General features: G+C 35.6%; 2 protein-coding genes across 2 annotated transcripts; both read right to left on the bottom strand.

Annotated features, from left to right (window-relative positions):
• Positions 1 to 9,215: 9,215 nt before the first annotated feature.
• Positions 9,216 to 11,227, bottom strand: LOC113694826 (large ribosomal subunit protein P2B-like). Its single transcript, XM_027213715.2, has 4 exons — positions 11,009 to 11,227; positions 10,765 to 10,878; positions 9,963 to 10,198; positions 9,216 to 9,535 (listed from the first exon to the last, which is right to left on the bottom strand). The coding sequence occupies exons 2-4, from the start codon at positions 10,850 to 10,852 to the stop codon at positions 9,509 to 9,511; spliced, it is 351 nt and encodes a 116-aa protein (XP_027069516.1). The 5' UTR covers positions 10,853 to 10,878; positions 11,009 to 11,227; the 3' UTR covers positions 9,216 to 9,508.
• Positions 11,228 to 12,605: 1,378 nt separating this feature from the next.
• Positions 12,606 to 18,202, bottom strand: LOC113695334 (monodehydroascorbate reductase). The gene is made up of 10 exons (XM_027214381.2): positions 17,900 to 18,202; positions 17,004 to 17,075; positions 15,953 to 16,004; positions 15,725 to 15,805; positions 15,456 to 15,574; positions 15,139 to 15,358; positions 14,688 to 14,806; positions 14,460 to 14,585; positions 13,689 to 13,829; positions 12,606 to 13,223 (listed from the first exon to the last, which is right to left on the bottom strand). Exons 1-10 carry the CDS (start codon positions 17,948 to 17,950, stop codon positions 12,900 to 12,902), a joined length of 1,305 nt encoding a protein of 434 aa, XP_027070182.1. The 5' UTR covers positions 17,951 to 18,202; the 3' UTR covers positions 12,606 to 12,899.
• Between the last annotated feature and the right edge of the window lie 1,721 nt (positions 18,203 to 19,923).

Raw genomic sequence — 19,923 nt, 5'->3', positions numbered from 1 at the left:
ATTTTAGTAGTTCTTGTAATTTCTTTCTCCTAAAAAAGATTAAAACTCCTATTAAGATATTATTGTTTCATAAATTTTTCATAATAATAACAAGATGTATATGAAAATACTCAAAAATAGGGCAAAGTATTAAAATATGTTGACAATTAGATTTTATTAGGTTATAGATAAAATGTAACTGCACATAATCTATTATTTCCTTTCTTTTTCAAAATATTTGTTTTTTTCTTTTATTTGTATACGTAATCCAAACAAGATGGTTAGAAACAAATGTTTCCATTGATTTATTTGCTTTTCCATTAAAATCGTACCATTTCTATTAATTCAAACATTGCTTGAGAGTTGTTATTTTTTTAATTACAAATGATGGAAATTTCTTGTTAATCATGTGAAATAATGGATCCCATAATTTAAAGAAATAATTCAAAAAATATAACATATTTTTAACATATTATATATATATTTTTTATCATTAGCAATCTATTGTGATGTTTTTTTTTCCTGAAAATGCCACACTTTGTTTTGTTCAATTCTTGTTCAAAATCTTTCAATTATATTATTAAGAGTTTAGGAATTTTATGTGTAAATCTTGACTCCAAATTAACAAATTTTCGTCTCCAATACTTTGATGTTGCTATTTTATGCAACTCTATGGAAAATAGTCATTGTTACTAAACTTTATTGTACTCATGCTAGAGTTTAGTCTTTATTTTTTATTTTTAACTAATGTTTCCTTTTGATTCTAAATCAACCAACTAGTAATAAGTTGAGGGGTACATTTGGTATGAAATATTCTTCTCACTCTTGAAATCATTTTTTATTGTTGATTTTTTTTTGAATTGGATTAATTTGTACAAGAATATTAGTTTTAAGGAATGTTTTTAAAATCTAAAGGGAGAGCAGTGAAACTGTGAGAAACCTCGGGGAGGTTTCTGGAATTATCCATGTCTTTAATTGGCCTGAGCAAAAGAAACCACGCCCGTTCATTGACCTTAAAAAAAAAAAAAAAAAACAACAACAACAACAGCAACAGAAATAAAGAATGATTTGGGTGAATGTAAACCGATGGTGCAGTCACGCGCTGAAAAGTGAATATGAAGTGGAAGCAAGCAATTACTATTTACTACCATCGTCATGGTTGATGAAACAAGATTGATTTATATGCAAATAAAGAATTAAAAAAAAAAAGTATCTATCCGCTTCCACAAAAACGACATGAGTAGCTTTTTTTTTTTTAGTTATCAATAAACAAAAAGGCGAGAAGGGGACAATAGACGGCTAGCTTAGCTTTAAGCTAGGACCATAACGCTATTCGAACTCAAGTCGACGTCGTCGCATGCAAAAACAAAAGTCCAAGTCCAACACTTCAACTTGCGAGCGAGCGAGCGTGAGTGAATCATATATAATCGCCTTGGCATTGATAAAATTTCCTGCTAGCGTGGACGGGATGTTTCTGGCTACGATCTGTGCGGATGACGAGGGTCAATTCCATTTTTATAATAGAGGGCCTGTTTGGTAGGTTAGTTTTTTGGATGTTTATATAAAATTTTAATGTAGATCACCGTAGAAGTTGTAGAAAAATTTTTGTAAGATGATTTTTTTTTTTCCTTTTCCTTTTCTTTCTTTCTTTTTCTTTTTTTTTTCTTTCTTTCTTTTTTTTTTCCTTCCTCCCTTCCCGCTTCTTCTCCCTCCCTTGTTCCCTCTCCCGAGACTTCCATGGCAGCAACTAGCAGGTGATTCTTTTTTTTTTTTTGCTTTTTTTCTCTTCCCCTTTCCTTCCCCCGCCATCCCTCTTCTCCCTCTCCCCTCCCTTTCCTTCCCCCGCCACCCTCCTTTTTTTTTTTTTTTGCTTTTTTTCTCTTCCCCTCTCCCTTTCCCGCCACCCCTCCCCTTCCCGCTCCCCCTTTGCAATCTGGTCGAGCAACCTGATTGGTCAAAGGGGGAGGCAGAGGCGAAGAGGGGAGGGGGGGAGGGGGGAGGGAGAAAGGAAAAAAAAAAAAGAAAAAGAGCACCAACAGATCGGTCAAAGGGGAGAGGAGAGGAGCAGAGCAGGTGAGGAAGAGAGAGAAAAAAAAAAGATGGAGGCCGGAACTGGCTGCCGGAATAGTGACCGGCGTCGGCAGCGGTGGTGGAGGTGGTGGCCGGCGACGGAGGACGTGGTGGGTTAGGTGGGGGAGGAAAAAGAAGAAAAGTTGAAGGGAAAGTTTTTTGTGTATTTTTGAAGTGTGTAAGTTAAAAACTTTGATTAGTTTTTTGGGATTCCTGTAGTAAAAGTTGTTAAAAAACTAGTTTTATACAAATTTGGTAAAAAACCAAGATTCCAAACAGGCCCAGAATTAGCTGATATGATATGCCGTAGACATAATACAAGATGAGGAGCACATTTTTGTAATTAGCTCATTTTTTATTTTTCAATGTTCAAGTATATTGATTGTATAACTCTTTCGAGTCTTTGCTCGTAAATGTACAACTTTACAAATCTATAAAAGTTACCTATTGTTTTGACAAAAAAATAAAAGTTGACTGATCTCAACGTGGTTATCCGTAGTTGAGAATTCTCTTAGCCTCAGTTGATTGTAAGTTATTTTAAGGGCGAAACAATTGTTTTGAGTTGTTTTGATTTGCTCATCTTTGATTTTTTTTTTTAATTGTTAGCTTATTCAAGGATATTAGTAATATTTCAGATCAGCCACTTTTAAGGACTTGGGTGAGACTTTTGAAAGTAAGGCCTTGTTTGCAAGCAAGTTATTGGTCAAGTTTGTTTGCAATAAGTTTTTTAAAAACTTTAGCTATGAGAATTCCAAAAAAATTTTAAAATTTTAAAATTATACACTTCAAAATATCCATAAATTTATACACGTTAAAAATTTTTCTACAATTTTATAATAAATTATAGTGAAATTTTAGACAAACATTCAACAAATTCATTTATCAAACCGGGCCTAAACTTTGGCAATCTTCACAGGCACAGCTACTACTAAAATTGAGAGTTTATCAAATGCTCTTGCAACTTCGTAGTCGGTTTCCGAAAAGGAGAGAAATCAAACGATACAAATATCATAGCACAAAAGGACGGCACTTCTTAATTCTTGTTGCAATTTAATCGGTGGATCGTGACGAGAGGACATGAATTTGTTTTTCGATGCCTCAATTTGTCAAAATCTTGTTGGGTTGGTGATGGCTTGGCACTGTTTTGGTATGCTACAAGTAGTATATGTTAGCCAACAAATAATATACACGTACAGAACTGCAATCTCCATGTTTAACCACTTGGGAGTTAAGAATATGCGCTTGGCATAGATTTCTCAATCTTTGCTGGCATGAAAATTTACTGTAATGACAGAGCAGAGATGTATAGGACTCGGGAACCGTCCTGACAAATTTTCTCTTCATCAACAGCGCGTAACTTCTTTTGTTCACCGTGTAACTTTTTTTCCACAGGTTGTATTTTCACAACAGATAGTGGTGGACCCCACACTTGGCGCGGAAATCGAGTTACCACTTGTTATCTGAGCCGCACATTTTTTTGAGGTCCAATCTGGACCATGAACCGTGCAGGGACGGTCATACCGATGACCGTCCCTGCCCCAAATCCAGATGTATACATCATAAATCTCTCTCTCTCTCTCTCTTTTTTTTTTTTTTTTTTGTGGGCCAATCTACACTGCATACGTAGAATATACAATATACGAAGTACATCGAGTAGTTTCGCAGATTCAAAGCGTTTGTCCTGTTGCGTGTGAGCCCATCAGGCGATAATGATCGTGCAATTACTACATCCGTATCAAAGGCCAGGAGTGGACAGGAACTCATTGTCAAAAGACTCAAACCACAATCACAATTTCTCTTTTACACCATTCTTCGTAAAAGAAAAGGTTGTGGATGGCAATGGCGTATGATGGGTTGTTCTCAACAACTTGGACTTAGTAGGAGTAGTTTTCTCATTTCAACATAAATAAATTTGGGTTGGCGATGAGGTAAGAAATGAGCTGTGGCATATTATCATTTGTCAAAACATATAGTACTAAATAGTTATATAATCCTACAAAAAGCATATCTGAGGACATATAATTCAAAAGTTAAAGAGCCACTCTTATGGTCTAACGAAGCATATCTGAGTAACCTTCTCTATAATTTCTTTTTAGTTGTATGAATAAAATTTCTTATAACATTTTTTTTAGTGAGAGTTCCATCTGTCTTAGGGTTGCATAGTAAGAGTTTTCATTTTTCTTAAACTTTTTTAGCGAGAATTTTATTTTTTCATAGGGATTTCTAGCAAGAGGTTTGGGTGGTTTTTTTATCTTTCTTTTATTAGATCTGAGTTTTTTTTCATATTTTGATTATCATATTTGAATTTTTTTTGGTCTATTTGACATATTTCACCATAATATATGGATGTGAAGCAGCTAATTAGCAAATTTGATGATTGAAAGCATGCACAGATATTCGTAAAGTTACAATTATTTTATCTTATTTTTTTAAAATTTGAAGCTTTATAATGTAAATTTTTTATCTATTCTTTCGATTGGTAGCATCTATTCTTCAAATATGTTATTTGATATCTATGTATATGTTTGATAATGTAACTTTTGCGATTAGTGCAAATTTTAATAAAATTATGATATTTTATCCCAAAAAAAAAATAAAATTCAAAGCACATAGATGACGCTTCAGTCCGCTGTATAGTATTTTGTAGTAAACCAACTGGCCCTTCGTGCCCCCGCTAACTCAATCACAGTCTATCACCTTGTAAATTTATGGACTACAATATGTGACATTTTTTATCCACCAAAAAAATAATAAAAAAAAGGTGTGACATTGTTTGCTATCTATCGTCAATCAAAGAAGATGTGATTCATTGCACAGCGGAAGAGTTGAAAAACTGAACGAAATGTGAATGTCGAGTAAAGAGTTTATGGTCATTCGATTGGTGCTAGTTAGTGAGGAGGGTGTTTTTGTTTTTGATTAAGCGTAGATTACACCTGGCTAAGACTCTATCTATCTATTCAATATTACCACTCAATGACGATCAAAAGCCATTCCTCCAAGTGAGAGAAATGATGCTAATCTTATAATCAAGAAGTCACCCAATTCTTCTCACCATTTACATTTGCTGATCCTACTAAAGTAGGATTTCTTTACTGGCTGATCTATACGGTTTGTTTGGATTGCTTCATATTTTCCCAATTTTATTTGCTTACATCATCTCTACAATTTTCAATACACCTTTTTATCTTCCCAATATCTTTTTATCTCACATACATCACATCACAAAAAGTGTTACAGTAAAAATATCTCAAATAATCCCAAATAACTTACAATCCAAACAGACCTAAGTTGTTGGGTCTAAATCTCACAATGAAGCTTCATCGCTGATTCTGTGGATTGTTAGTTTTATTTACATCGTGTTTGTGCATGTCCACCTCACCCGAATTTGCTACTATAAAACAAATATACCGCTTTTATACGTTATAGACTAGTAAAAGATATACTACTATTACTGGTCTTTTTATAGTGGCAAAATACAAAAGTCACTCGTGTTTGGTGGCTTTGATTATTTGCAGTCAAGCTTCCATGTTCCCGGTAGTTTCTCCACGTGGCCTCTTTTATGACTGGCCAACTTGTGCTGGCTTCGTGGACATGGTTCATTGTTCCCATGGTAGGAGTTACTCTAACATACTCCTACTCTAATATCTTAGGGTAAGAAAAGGTTAACGGAATTTAGAGAAATCGACAGAAACTGAATCATCATCGGATCAGACAGATGCATTACACATTCATATGAATTTAGAAGAAATCACATATAATGACACATTGATAGGAGATAAGATTTGAATTCTTAACCTCCCACCTTATCAAGACTTAAAGTTTTTAGTAGTGACCAACAACTTAAATGATCGTTGGTTTTCATTGTTGGTATTGGTAGCTCAGAGTGAGAGATAAAAATGGTGGTCGGTGAGGGCTCAAAATGTAAAACTTATAGTAGTCCCAATTTGTAGTAGGAAACTCCCTTTTGCACTTGTGTTTCTTGACTTCTCCTATTTTGAGTTTGAAAGTAATCTGTATCCTACTTCAAGCATATACCAAGAAGGCAACAACCAAGTTCGTTCTTCATGCTCCCCTCACAGCATGCAAATGCAACACAAGTCTCCAACGCTTTCATCATTCACAACTTAAATGTTGCAGTACGAAATTTGATCTGCTCAGCAGTCAATTCTGCTAGTGGCAAAGGCGTTGATCCAACAACTTATCTATTATGAAGAAAAATTCCACCAATTAATACCAACTCAAGAATACTTGGAATTTAGCAGTGCAGCCAAGACTTACCCAGCATTAAAGTCAAATCAAAAAGGAATTTTGATTCTTAATGTGACAAAAAGAAATAAGTAATACTACTAGTTTATCTGTCTCAATCAAAATAGTATATTAAAATGAACACGCTTTCTTTTTTTTCTTTTTTTGTAATCTCATTCACAAATTTCTTGTCCAAATATTTCTTTGTAATATATATTCACAATCAGGTTAACGTTTCCATCACAATGAGTATTCTACTAGTAGAAGGTTCCTGGTAAGTTAGTGGCCGGTGACTACACGGCAGTCAAAATTTGTGAACCCGATGAATATTCAGGAAACAACTTAAGGTTTTTTTTTTTTTCTTTTTCTTTTTTTTAAGGTGAAGTTTTGAAAGTTGGGAACGCCCAATCAACTGATGGCGGCTGGTCAAAAAACTCGCAAAATCTTTGAATAGAAAATTTCTACTCAGTTCTAAGTTCTTACCTTTGTACTTTTACGGTCGGCCCATTGATTAATTAAACCGCTTGTGGTTTTACTTGGCGAGGATCACGTGGTTCTTTTTACTGTTGTACTCAACGATTCGGTTGACCCGACGAACTTCATAAACTGTAGTAATTTGTTTTTTTCTTTTGGGTCATCGGGTTTTGGTTTCTGAGTTGCTTCTTGGTTCAAGACTTTTACTTTTGGTCTCCGGTGACAGCAATATATTTTTGTATTATTTTTATCCCAAATTTGTTTGGATAACTTGTTATTTGCAAATATATTTATATTTAATTACATCATATACATATTTTTAATTATTTTTTTATTTTTTCAATCACTATTTTATTTTACATACATCATATCATATCGTATAAAAGTGTTACATTAATATATAAAAAAATTATTTCAAATAATATCCTACCCAAACAGACTAATAATTGAACCAAGCAAACAAGAGCAGTTTTAGATAGACAAGAGGGGAGACCGCTAAGCAACAATTGCTAATTTCTTATGATATGAAGTAAGAAAGGGAAAAAAAAGTATGGTAGGATACTGTGCAAAAGATATTTGATTTTTTCCCTTGAGTACGCATGCTTTTCATTTAATAGTGCGTAAAAAAAGGATTTAAGCCGAGATGGGGTTGTGGTCTATGAATGATTTCTGTTTTGGAAAATCATAACCAGCAAAAAAAAAAAAAAAAACAAAGAAAAATAACTTTTGTCAACTTCAAAGATTGCATGGCAATATTTTTGGGGAGGGGGGGGGGATAGAGTTGGGTATTAAGGTAAAAGAGATTGTAAATTAATCTACTTAAACAAAATTTAATAAAACTTTCAAAGACCAAAAAGATCATAATTAACAAATAAATAGGGATTCTCCTTAAATAGGTTTTTTTTTTTTGGGGTAAGGGAAGTAGGAATGTTTTAAATTAATGTCAAAGGTTTTAATCAAAAACTAGTCCAGGAAAAATGAAAAGAGAAGCACGTGCGGATATTTGTCGGTGGTTGTCGGATAAATACAACAATGATAACATAATGATTGGGGTCCCACTTCATTAATAAGAGAGGTGAGAGATATTTTTGAAACTTCAAAACTGCTAAGCGACAAAACCTAAATCATCCCGAGAGAAAACGAAGATGGGACGGGACGTATGCGTATCCACGTGGCCGACAAATTGGGTCCATGAAAGAGAAAGCAATACAATGGAACCCAGACCCAATGCGTCATCAATAATTATGACGGCAAAAAATTTAAACAGCCATTAATCACATTTTGTCAGTAAAATATTTTATCCCTCAAATCGCTCACTTAATTCACGAGGAATTATTGGGCAACCAAGTGCAATAATAAGAAAATGAAAAACTGAAAGTGAAAAAGAAATTGTACCATATAAATGATAATATTATCACAATAAAAGTTTTCTTGAATCAACGTATACCCAACTGATCAAATCGTATTCCCAGCATTTTCATTTTCTCGACTTGGGTTCAGTCTAGGCTTCCCTCCACATAATCCACAGGAATTGATGAAGTGCAGCCTGACCGACCGGCCAATCTGCCGGGTGAATGCGCTTCGACCGTCTGGAAGACAATAATTTTAGGCCATAAAACTATGCACTTTTCTGGAAATAAACTGTCCCACGGATAACTAACTATCCACTTCACCCTCTTCATCAACTGTGCAGAAACCTTATCGTCAGTGCATTTCAACTTGCATCTCGACTTTGTATTCTTTTCATGAGCTGTCTATCAAGTTCGTCTAGAGTTATGGCATTTGCACAAATTTCTCTGTAAATGATCAATGCTTTAACACGGTTTTCTGGAATTTGGGAGCAAATATGCTTTCTACATTGGATGCTTTGTTACCTTATCAAACAATTTCGAGAAGAAGAAGCATACCACAGCGGCAACCGGGCACCTCTCTTGCTACTTATTTCAGTAGCCCGTTGTCATTCAACCCAATTTTCTCGGCTTTTTTATTCTCTTTGTGCTCAGCCATTCAATCAGTTGTCGGAATTTTGCGCTACAAGCCTTAGCTCAGGGTCTTAATGATACGGCTTTATATTCTCCTTTCCCACGAGATGCAGAATCCAGACGTGTCTTCCCCACAAATCCTTTTGGTACCCAACATGGTCAGGGCACGGTTAGCTATTCTTGTTAATCTAAAGGACATTTCGCATATCAACTATCCAAACCATAAAGTCGTAGACAATTGCAGACAACAACACACCTAGTTTTGTTACATTCGCAGCATATTCAATTATAAATCGTGCTTGTATTATTCTCTCTGTTTCTTACTACAAACCACCATGAACTGGAAATCCACATTTAACGCCTCGAATAGCCATCCATCATATTACACAAAATTTCTATCAGTTAAAGAACCAAGGAGAGCAGGGAGTTGGTAAAATGCAGAAAAAAAACTTTTGCAAGCATGCATCCCACTTTCAAAACAGTTTGCCTATTGATTGGGTTATACTTCAACCACTGTATTACCAGATACGAAATGATAAAAAGATGAGTAAAAGAGCAATCCTAAGAAAGAAGAGCTTCCATTTCTACAGCAGAAAAATAGACCAAAATTGCGTCCTGTTGCACTTTCAGCTTTGTCGTAACTTCACCAACTACTAAGAAAACCAAAAACTATAGTCACTCTCCAAAACCAAACGAAAAAAAGAATAAGCTCCCGCTTTGTCCCTAATGTAGAGAATCCATAAACACTGCAACCCCCCTCAGTCAAAGAGACTGAAGCCCATATCCTGCAAAAAATTGGAAGGATGGAAATGTCAGATGCCAAAACTTGAAATGATAAACCTAAAACAAGGGAAAATTAGTCAACGGCAAAAAGAATAATAGTCAATAAATGTAGATAGCCTGCTGTAAATGGGTCCGAGTGCTAACAGGCCTCTTGATCAAGTAGATGGAACTAGCAAAACCATTTCAATCAAGTGAGAGTGAAGGTTTTGATATCAAAGAAGAGGTGCATAAACAATTTAATCATCTCAGCATAACAACTTTTGCGGATCAAAATGATATAACCGCACTGACTATCATGACCTCACAATCCCATGTCATTTGTGTCAACAATATTATAGCAAACCAAGCCATATAATAGGCAAAAATTTTAACAACTGTGATCGGAGAGGAAAAAAAACTAGTACCGCACGATATGAGAATTAATCATACCTCATCAGATTCCTCTTTCTCTTCCACCTTCTCCTCTTTCTTGGACTCTGCAGCTGGGGCAGCAGCAGCTGCACTACCACCACCAGCAGAAGCAGCTGCTACTGCAACAGCCCCACCACCACCAGCAGGTACGGATGCCAACTTTTCACGGCCAGCTGCAATAAGCTCTGTGATATCCTTACCATTGACTTGTGACAAAAGGAGCTCAATCTTATCCTCATCAGCTTCAGCTCCAACTGACCACCCACAATAACCCCCAGTTAGAAAAGGAAAGATGACACAACCCATGCAACAAATACAGATGGGGGAACAGGCAATTCCCATGGCAACCCGCACATTATTAATGATTGGAACCTCATAAAAAAAAAGCCCCAAAAGCGAAAAGCATGACACACAAACTAAAATATCTCAAGGAACCTCAGTACTAGCCCAAAATGATATCAACTTCCATATGGAGCAAAACATTCTCCAACAACAAATGTATCTACTACAGGCCGTAATAGCATACTATCAGTATCCAACCATACTGCGCCCATAACAGACATCAAGGAAAGGTCATTCAGATATTGCCATTGTTTTGCATGCATTCAAAAACTAAGCACTGATTCCAATATAACTTTAAAAAGTACTTACATTTTGCTTTAAAAAAATGGAATTCCCGTTAAAGTATCATTAATTAGAAGTTGGAATCCTGGTAGAGTTTGCAACCATCTTGAAAGTAGCAAAAAAAAGTCCAGCAATTTAAATTTGTCAAATTTATACACACATGTGCATAACGAAATACAACAGTCATTTGAAGTACCAGAGCACAAGATATTGGTGACATGCTCAGCGGAGGGGCAGGTGTTGCCGCCCAAAACAGCGAGCAAATAAGCTGCTACCACCTTCATCTCTTTCTCCTTTTTATTCTTTTTTTCTGCTCAATTAAATACAAGCGTTGAAACATATGTCAATCCTCAAATAAAGTAGATATTACTTAAATGGCACACTAATTAAAACGACACAAAATCACGCAAGAGTAATCCTGTTGGAGATGGGGTCTGTACCTGGGCAGCTTTGGATCTGTGAAGGCAATGGAGCTGGAAATTGTGAGGATGATGCTCGGGATGTAAACCCTCGAACTTTTGTATATATAGCTAGGGTTTCTGGTTGGTTTTTAATTGCTCTGCGGGACTAGGAAATTGTGGTCGGGTCTGATTGGACCCGTATTCTTATCCGGGCCAGGGAAAGGGTTGGTTTTAAGCGGGTCACGTTTTTCATGGCTTACGCCTTACGGTTAACACCAGCTAAATTATTGTACTCCGATTTTCAAGTTTTTATTTCTTTTTTTTTTTAGGAGGATAGTTAGTTACACATCATTTATTTCATACATGACTAATTGGAAAAATAGTATATGCAATTCAAAAATAAAAAATTTGATGAGCGAAAAAAGGTTAATTCAATTTTGCACCTTGAACTGTCGGGCTATACCCCATTTTCGTTGCGGTCCTTAAACCTTAGTTCCATAAAGTTTTAAACTCGCTTCAATTTAATCTAATGATCAATGAAATGCACAAAATATTAATAAAATAATTTTCTCTCTCAGTTATTTTATTACTAAAATCAGAGTACTCTGTTAATGGGGAATGACAAAGTATTTGTTAATTTTTTTACTAGCTTTTTACAGCGCATGCTATGCACGGAACTACAAAATGATTAAAATTAATTTAATCTTGAGACGAAGTATTTGTTATTATTTGTTTGTGGAATTTGAAAGCGGTGAGATTTGGTAGAATTTATTAGAACTGTTTCTAATTGGCGAATACAAGGACTTGTAATGTGGTCAACCTCTAAAATATTTCAGATAGACTTTACTTGTTTTTTAACTTTTAGCACCTAAAATAAAATGTAAACCTTCCGTATAGAGGTATCTTATCTGTATAAAATATGAATGATTAGCTTAAAACACATGACGTGGAACAAATATAGACTTGTTTGCATAAATAAAAAATTTCAAGTTGCAACTTGCGCAATTGATTAAATAGATTTAATCCAAATGGAATACCAAGAGTCCACAAACTTATTGTTAATTTCTTTCCCAACATTTATTACTAATATCTCATACATACATTTAGCGTCTTTTACTTTTTCTCATAAAATGACAAATTCTTACATTTAACGACGTAATGTGTATTAACTTTTCATACGGTCCAAGTACATGGGAAAGCATTTTGCTAGTTATTCTTTTGAGTTTCAGAAAAGAAAAGGAGAATTACATAACTCCTTGTCACAAAAGCAATGTATCAGAGTATCTCCTAAAGTTGATAACTTGGAGAAAATATCGATGATGCTAAATGAAATATTTTTCAAATTTCACCAAAGGGGCGTAACTGTCATAAAGCCTAAGCATCTTAGTACTGCGGTAGAGTTCTCCCATACTTCATGCTTGGTTAAGCACCGAGCATAGAGTCACATCCCAGATTCCACTGTCCACCGGCTTTAGAAATTGTAAAAGATCAGATTTCTTCCCCCCTTTATTGGGTGGGGAAGCATTTAAGCTGGGATTCCTATTACACAACAATGTATACGGCTTTTGGATGGTTGACATTGGTAAAACAACTTATATAGTTTGAAAAAAATTTCAGTCATTGACTAAAGAGGTCGTGCCCTAAATTCTCAGCTCGTTATTTCATTCACCGGAGAATATTCAGTAACAGAAAATACATCACACAAACAAAGAGACCTGGTCAATGACTTTAAAAGCTCGTAGTTTACATATAAATCCTTCCAGAGAAAGGGAAACAAGTTGTAAGCACAATTGGATCCGTAATATCCAACTTTACACTGGGCAAAAGCCGACCATCGACTGCAGGGGACGTCGTCAGCTCATAAGAAAAACTACGGAGACCATGTATAGAATTACCCTGTAGAAGCCCCCGATCATACGTAATAAGACCTTCAAATCTTACTTGCAAAAGTGAGACCCTCCTTTGCCAACTCATCCAAGTTGTCGACTGGGGGCTGCACCCTTGCAACTTTGGCAATTGCCTTGTTTTCTTCAGGGGTGCCACTCTCCAAGAATGCACCAACGACCTTCCCATCTTTGATCCAATATGATCCAAATTTGTGAGTAGAAGAATCTGGACTGCTGTCTCCGAACAGCACTGTGTCTCCAACATTGTCACCATAGAATTGCCATGACAAATCAAAGGCACGAGAATAGAAGTATGGGAGATAGTCGTACTCATCAATAGACTTCCCTTGTTCTCTTGCAAAAATTGCCTGCTCAGATAAGACGTCTCTTATCAGTTATTGGCTTTCATTTGTGTAATTGGAAATGCACAAACTTTTTTTTAATCTTTCTCTGGGAAATATTTCATGGAAAATGTGACAAAATGGAAGACACGGATTTTTAAGGTTCATTGCTATTAAGACATCCGAAAAACTAAAAAAGTTGCCTAGAGCAAGTCCTGCTGCAAGTTTTCATCATCAAAAGAAGAAAGTAGGCTGTCTTAGGAAACTGTGGACATTTTAGACGATTTCCAGAGTTCATCAAATGAAGACATGAATCAAGAGAATTGAATCGGAAGGGAAGAGAAAGAAAGATGATACTTGTCACAGTTTTGGGCTTTGGCAAACTCTTTTTGTTTCAGTCTAATGACATTCAAATAACCCACATAAAAAAAAATGTACATTGAATCAGAGCAGAATTTAAATTACTAAACTCAGAAAAAGGTCAACAAATACCTTCACAGCCTGTTCAGCAGATTTGCGAGCATGATCAACATGCTCAACTCTCCTGATCTCATTGTAAAGTTTCAGAGGGAAAGTAGCAACATCACCCACAGCATATACATTAGGTATGCTTGTTTTGAAGAATCCATCAGCCTGCAACAAAAAGGCAATCTCTATGTAACATCCACACTGTTTGTGACATACTGACATTAAACTGATTAAGAAAAATATTAATCTTTTTTATATTCGAATAACTAAGAAAGAAAAACTCATTCAGACCATGCAATAATCATGAACGTTTGTGACAAGGACTTCATGAAATGCTTGGGCCTATTCTCAACTGATTCTAAAGTTAATTTTTAAAAAACCAAATTCAGAATTGAAAAAGCCAAAAGCAGAAAGATAAAGCAGTTGAGAACATTGTATAACAGATTCTCTAGAATCAGAAGCTAAAGCAGTTCCAAAAAATCAGTTGAGAACAGGCCGATAATCAAGTTTTTACCACCACTACCACATTAAAAAAAAACCATGTGATTTGATGAAAATTAATATCATAACAGGATATGCCATGAATTATAGCAACAGTACTTCATATGTTTTCCAGCTTCCAAAAAGGAGAGAACATGACATCTGGCAATCTATTCAAATGTGCAAACAAGACATAGACACTAAATCTTTTATCATATAATCTAATTTCAGAATCTACACCATGAGGAAACACACAGGGCAAGCCAGAAAGGTTGGAACATAAAAATCACAAAACATTGAAAGGAGACAGCGCACCTTAATTCCACCTTTCTCCTCTTCAACTTGTCCTTTAAACAGAGTTATCAGTGGTCTTCCTCCCACACCAACAACAACTATGTCAGCTTCCAGAACCCTACCATCCTTCAGCTTCACTGCTTTAACCTATAAAAGGGCGCATGATTGCAGTGTTTGATTTCTATAATGCTCGTAAATAAAATTCTTTACTGGAGAATTTGGAACGGTTCATAAGGATATGTATTATACCTCCCCATTTTCATGTGCATCAAATCCAACAGCTACAGTACCCTTGATGATTTTGACTCCCTTCTTCGCATAATAACCCTCATAGAAGGCAGCTATATCGGATGTAAAAAGCCTGGGCACTACAGAATCATATGATTGACTGGGTCAAGCAGAAACAACTAAGAGTACACAATACATGCTATAAGTTGTACTTCATTGGCATTCAAAACAAGATGCCCCACTTTCCTCTATAGCAGTGACGAAGTAAATGCCCAGTTCTCCAAATAAAATATGTTTGACCAAGTAGTGGCCTACAGAAATTTTATGTCCTATTTCACCAATAATAATCTTTCAAGTCCCCTTGATATTGGTTCCAGAAAAATATAGGAATTCATTAACTAACCATGAGTATAAATTTCAAAAGTTGGACGGTTATAATAAAGCATGAGATGATGAAATAATTTCCACTTACTGCACCAGGGCTCTGGGTAAACCATACTGACATCAATGTTGTTGATTCTCAGTGCTGCACTAAGCTCAAGACCAATGTATCCTCCTCCGACAATCACAGCCTTGCCATTTTTCTTTTCCTTTATTGCTTCTACAAGCTTATCAGCATCATCAATTTCTCTCAAGTATAAAATATTTTTGGCATCAGCCCCTTGGACACCAAAGTCGGACAACTTTATCACCTGCAGAAATGTTGAATTGATATAAAAAGCATGGGGCACAAAGTCAAAACGTAAATAATTCCTTGTTTAGTTGTAACTTTGCAGATTAGGGACTTACTGTTGAACCAGTTGCAATGATAAGCGTTTCATACTTAAATGTTTCCCCAGCTGCACTAATGAGTGTCTTTGAAGGAAGGTCTGCTTTTACTATTTCTGTGCTCAGGATCAATGATATCCCTGGAACATCAGAATAAGCTCTGTAAACAGATTCAACTTCATTCTGAAGCTATGGATGAAGAAATATACAAAATAATGAGAGCAAGCCCTGGCACTTGCATTGTTACGCATAAAAAATAGCAGATAAATCATGATTCCCCAGAATTCTACCTTTCTCCGGGTACCACTCAGGCAGCAGTCTCTCCCCTCCACTGCCAACACAAACATGAAAACCTGGGAGTCTAGCAGTTCCTGAAGAAATTGAACTAGTCTCAATTAAGAAAGTTTCAACATATAGAGAGTCAAGAAATTCAAGTGACAGTAAGACTTCTAAGCTAGTTATCTTAAAATTGGTTCAGATAGTATTCTGTTGAAACTAATTTCCAATAAAGAACTTACCCTCAGGAAAAAGGTATGCTTTACTTAGTGCAGGGCGCTCATAGGGAGCCACCTGAAAATGCAATATAATTGATTAATTCTAATTATAAGCAGGTAACAGTTTAGCAAATAAACAGCACGCCTGGTAAGAGCTTTTAGCGCCGGGCTAATTTTTCTTGCCTTTTCCCCAACCAGCTACAGGCACAATAATAATATGATATATCTATGTTGAGAAAATTACATCACCAGTGGTAATTATTTCTAAATAATTGTTCCTAGATCCTATAAAAACAACAAGAAGAACATTATGGGGCCTAATTGTCACAAAACATTTTGCACTTCTTTTTTCAAAATTACAGAGTTGGGTGATTGAAGGAACCAAGAGACATTTATAACATATACACAGAACAAATTTCCCTTTCTATTTAAACTACACGGACAAGAGTCTATAACTTCTGACAATGTGAAAGACTCAATTTGAAAAGGCTTCCCCAGTTGGCAGTCATTTGATCAAGAAATATCACAAGTCTTGCAGTGGAAGTTTTAGTTTTCAATAATCATAAGCAGGTGTGGATTCACTAAGGCAAAAGAACAAACAATAGAACCAAGCAGCCCAAGCTTAAATTTATTACCACCTGATTGATTATACATTCCTGGAGTTATGATATTGATTCTTCAAATGCAGCTTCATGAAAAATGGTAGCCAGAACTTTTAACTGCTGCCTAAGAGCATAGGTATGGAAGATGTGTGTTGAAGGACCATAGCCTTGTAAACGACACCCAATTTGAAATGTTTAATAAAGACATATCACAAACATAAATAATAAATATGCCCTTATTTTCTAAACTTAATGCAACTGAATGAAGGTTTAAGACACCATGAGTGTGTACAACATGTTGTCGTCTTCTCTTTTTCTCTCTCCACAATTATGAACTCCGGATAAGTTTTCATCACAAAAGTGAACGCCTTGTACACTTCACTCTACATACTGATGCAAAGCACACATACAAGGTATGTAGGAATTCTAAACAGAAAAATTCAAAAAATAAACATTAGTTGAAAGATGCATACCGCCTCTTTTGAAATGATTGCCAGTTCACCAGGTTTAACTCCCTGTTTTGCGAATTCCCTGGCAGCATACCCCTACAGTCGTAACCAAATTCAATAAATGCAAACTATCAGCAATAAACTTCGAGAAAGAGAGAGAGAGAGAGAGAGAAGAAGAAGAAGAAGTTAATAGATGAAATCTAATAGATGAATTTGACCTAGGTCATATAACATGAGCAATTGAAGTGCAAAAACACCAAACACTTTGAGGAATAAACTGGATTCTCAGCACCTTTTGGCCGATTAGATTTTCACCATTTATGAAGTTTGAAATGCAGTAATCTTATAAAAAGCGTCCAAGAACATATACTGCGGTAACCGAATCTACACAAACATTGTATTTAAATCAAAGGTAATGTTTCATCAAAAAAGAGCCACAGTTTTACACAAAAAATATATCGAGTATTTTGGCCTTTTTGTTTTGGCTCAAAGTTCGCCTGACCGGGCAATAACTATAAATTTGATTCAAGTTAAAAGTGAAAGGAACAAAACTACCAGACAGTTGAATTGGAACCTGAGGCATCTATCATAAAAATCTTTGTCATAGGAACATCGTCGTCGTCTTATACAAATTAAATAAAACAGCTAATAAATAAGTAAAGCAGAAGCTAGGGCAAATTGTGTTGCTCAAAATTCTGACCATCTCCATTTGCACGGAAAATTAGGGCAAAAAGTAAAGCGTCAGTTTTGTAAATCACGAAGGCTAGCATAAAGAGAAACATGGCCATCAGATCTCATACCGTAGCAAATTAATGAATAAATCAAGTGAATACTCTCATGCAAACAATAATTTTCTCATAAAACTTCGGAATTTAGAATTGAAAATTAACACGACATGAGCGATCGAGGATTGTACTCACAGCAGAAACGCCGCCTCCTAGGATCACGTACTTGAATGACTTCTCTGCCATTTTCGTTTTCCTTTAGCTCTTTTTTTTTAATATATATATTTGATCAGGATCTAAAGTTTCGAGTCAATAAATAGAGACTTGGGGGGTCAAAGACGAGAGCAAAATGCGGATTGCGAATTGCAACTATCAATACTAGTCGCTCAATATAAAATGAAGCCGGCGACGGAGCGAGAGTTTCTTCTCTCCTTGGGGCTGGGGCCTGGGGGGAGGACGATTATGAAATTGGTGGTGGTTTAGAGGTACATACAATACAGGTGGACTGATGAGCTGAGGGCTGCTGCTGCTTTGAGTGGGCTTGGCTGGTGCTGTCGTAAAATGGGAACGTAGCGCAAGTCAATGGATGTCGTACACGTGGCGGATCACTTGCCGCTTTATTCTGCTGACTATATATTCGCCACGACAGTTTCTTCTACTGACTGTCTTGCCCTTCTCCAAGAATGATTCAAAATATTGTTTCCAAATTAAAAAAAAAATAACAACAACTGATTCAAAAATTCATGGGTCGTCTTTTTTACTCCATATCCTTTTCTCATTTTTTTTGGCTTTTAGTACAAGTTCTTGGCTAGTCTTGTTTATGGGTCTTGGGTTGTAGCTAGCAGCTCATTAAATAGTACTCCAAACCCCAAAAAAAATATATATATATATTATTCAAGTGTCACATTACATGACAGCACATTAATTTGAATTTTTGGATAGTGTTACTTGGCTTCCATTAATGGAGTTTCAAGGGAAATTTGATTTGTATAACTTAACAGGTAAAGTGATGCCAGATGGGAGGGATAGATTAGATAGTAAGAGAGTGGGAATGCAAGTGAGATATCTTGAGACTTCTTACTTACAGAATACTAGTAGTGTATTTGATGGCAAGAAATGCGTGAGATTGAACTTAATGGAAAAACGAGTTGCCAAAAAAAGTTTACTTTTCGCAATGTGTTTGCCCTCATAATTGCAAGAAATATCTGAGATTGAATTTGAAGAAAATTTAGTTGCCAAAAAAAAAGGGTACTTTTCGCATATATTTATGTGTGTATCCTCGTGCTTACATTTTTGTAGGCTTTGATACATTTTATACCTAGCAAAATATGTAAAATTGGAGAAAAATGGATACTCAGACATAAAAATCTTTAAAAATATCATTAACATTAAAGACAAACTCTCCTTCAAAAGTTTTTTAAATTCTAAAAATTTATTAAATAAGACTAGATGCTTAAGGCAATTTTAGTGGTCATTTAGAGAAATGCTGTATATTTTAATACGAAAGAGTACTGATTTAGTCAATAATTCTTTTTTTTTCTTTTAAGAATGGTATTTTGCTTAGTCGAAAAAGGAAATTGTTTTGTTTGAATAGTTACAGTAACAGGATTTATGAGATCAATTCAGTTAAAATGAAATAAGAACGAGAAAGGGAGAGTTTAATGATAGTCAATAAGAATATCTGGGGTTTGACAAAAAAAAAAAAAAAAAGAATATCTGTGATCCAAAACAAATGAAAAGAAAAAATGAGATGTAAATTTAGACCTGTAAGTCTCGTGTGAAAGGAATCATTGCAAGGCATCATCGCCCAAAAAAATAGAAGGACCAAACAGTTTTTGCCATATCAGCGTCAGCCGTTACGTCTACGTGTTTCAGCCATATGTCACTATGTCAGTCTCTTCGGGCCTGCAAGCTAAGCGTAAAAGTCCAGTCTAGCCCACTGCTTCTTGGACCCTGTTTGTCCGCATTGTGCTTGCTGTCGACCAAATTAGCACCGCCCCTTCCCCCCTTTTCCTGCGGGGGGCGGCTCTCTCTTCTCGAGGAAAGGTTGCCCGTTTCAAAATGGAGGAAGTAAGTATTTGGGAACGAGAATAATGCATCTTCTTATTAAAATTAATATTTATTACACTGACAATAATATTAATCTTCTTATTAAAATTTTAATTTTTATGCATGTATCATGAATTCAACAATAATAATATATAAATAAAATTTACTCT

Source organism: Coffea arabica, chromosome 6e, assembly GCF_036785885.1.
Source record: "Coffea arabica cultivar ET-39 chromosome 6e, Coffea Arabica ET-39 HiFi, whole genome shotgun sequence".
Taxonomy (NCBI): Eukaryota; Viridiplantae; Streptophyta; class Magnoliopsida; order Gentianales; family Rubiaceae; genus Coffea; species Coffea arabica.
This window is presented reverse-complemented; position numbering and strand designations above follow the sequence as displayed.

Coding starts and splice junctions, on each gene's coding strand:
- LOC113694826 (XM_027213715.2), bottom strand. CDS start 10,852: ATGAAGGTGGTAGCAGCTTATTTGCTCGCTGTTTTGGGCGGCAACACC. Junction 10,199..10,764: donor CACCAATATCTTGTGCTCTG/GTACTTCAAATG, acceptor GTGGGTGGTCAG/TTGGAGCTGAAGCTGATGAG. Junction 9,536..9,962: donor AGAAAGAGGAATCTGATGAG/GTATGATTAATT, acceptor AATTTTTTGCAG/GATATGGGCTTCAGTCTCTT.
- LOC113695334 (XM_027214381.2), bottom strand. CDS start 17,950: ATGGCAGAGAAGTCATTCAAGTACGTGATCCTAGGAGGCGGCGTTTCT. Junction 17,076..17,899: donor TAGGAGGCGGCGTTTCTGCT/GTGAGTACAATC, acceptor TTACGACTGTAG/GGGTATGCTGCCAGGGAATT. Junction 14,586..14,687: donor ATGCACATGAAAATGGGGAG/GTATAATACATA, acceptor GCCCTTTTATAG/GTTAAAGCAGTGAAGCTGAA.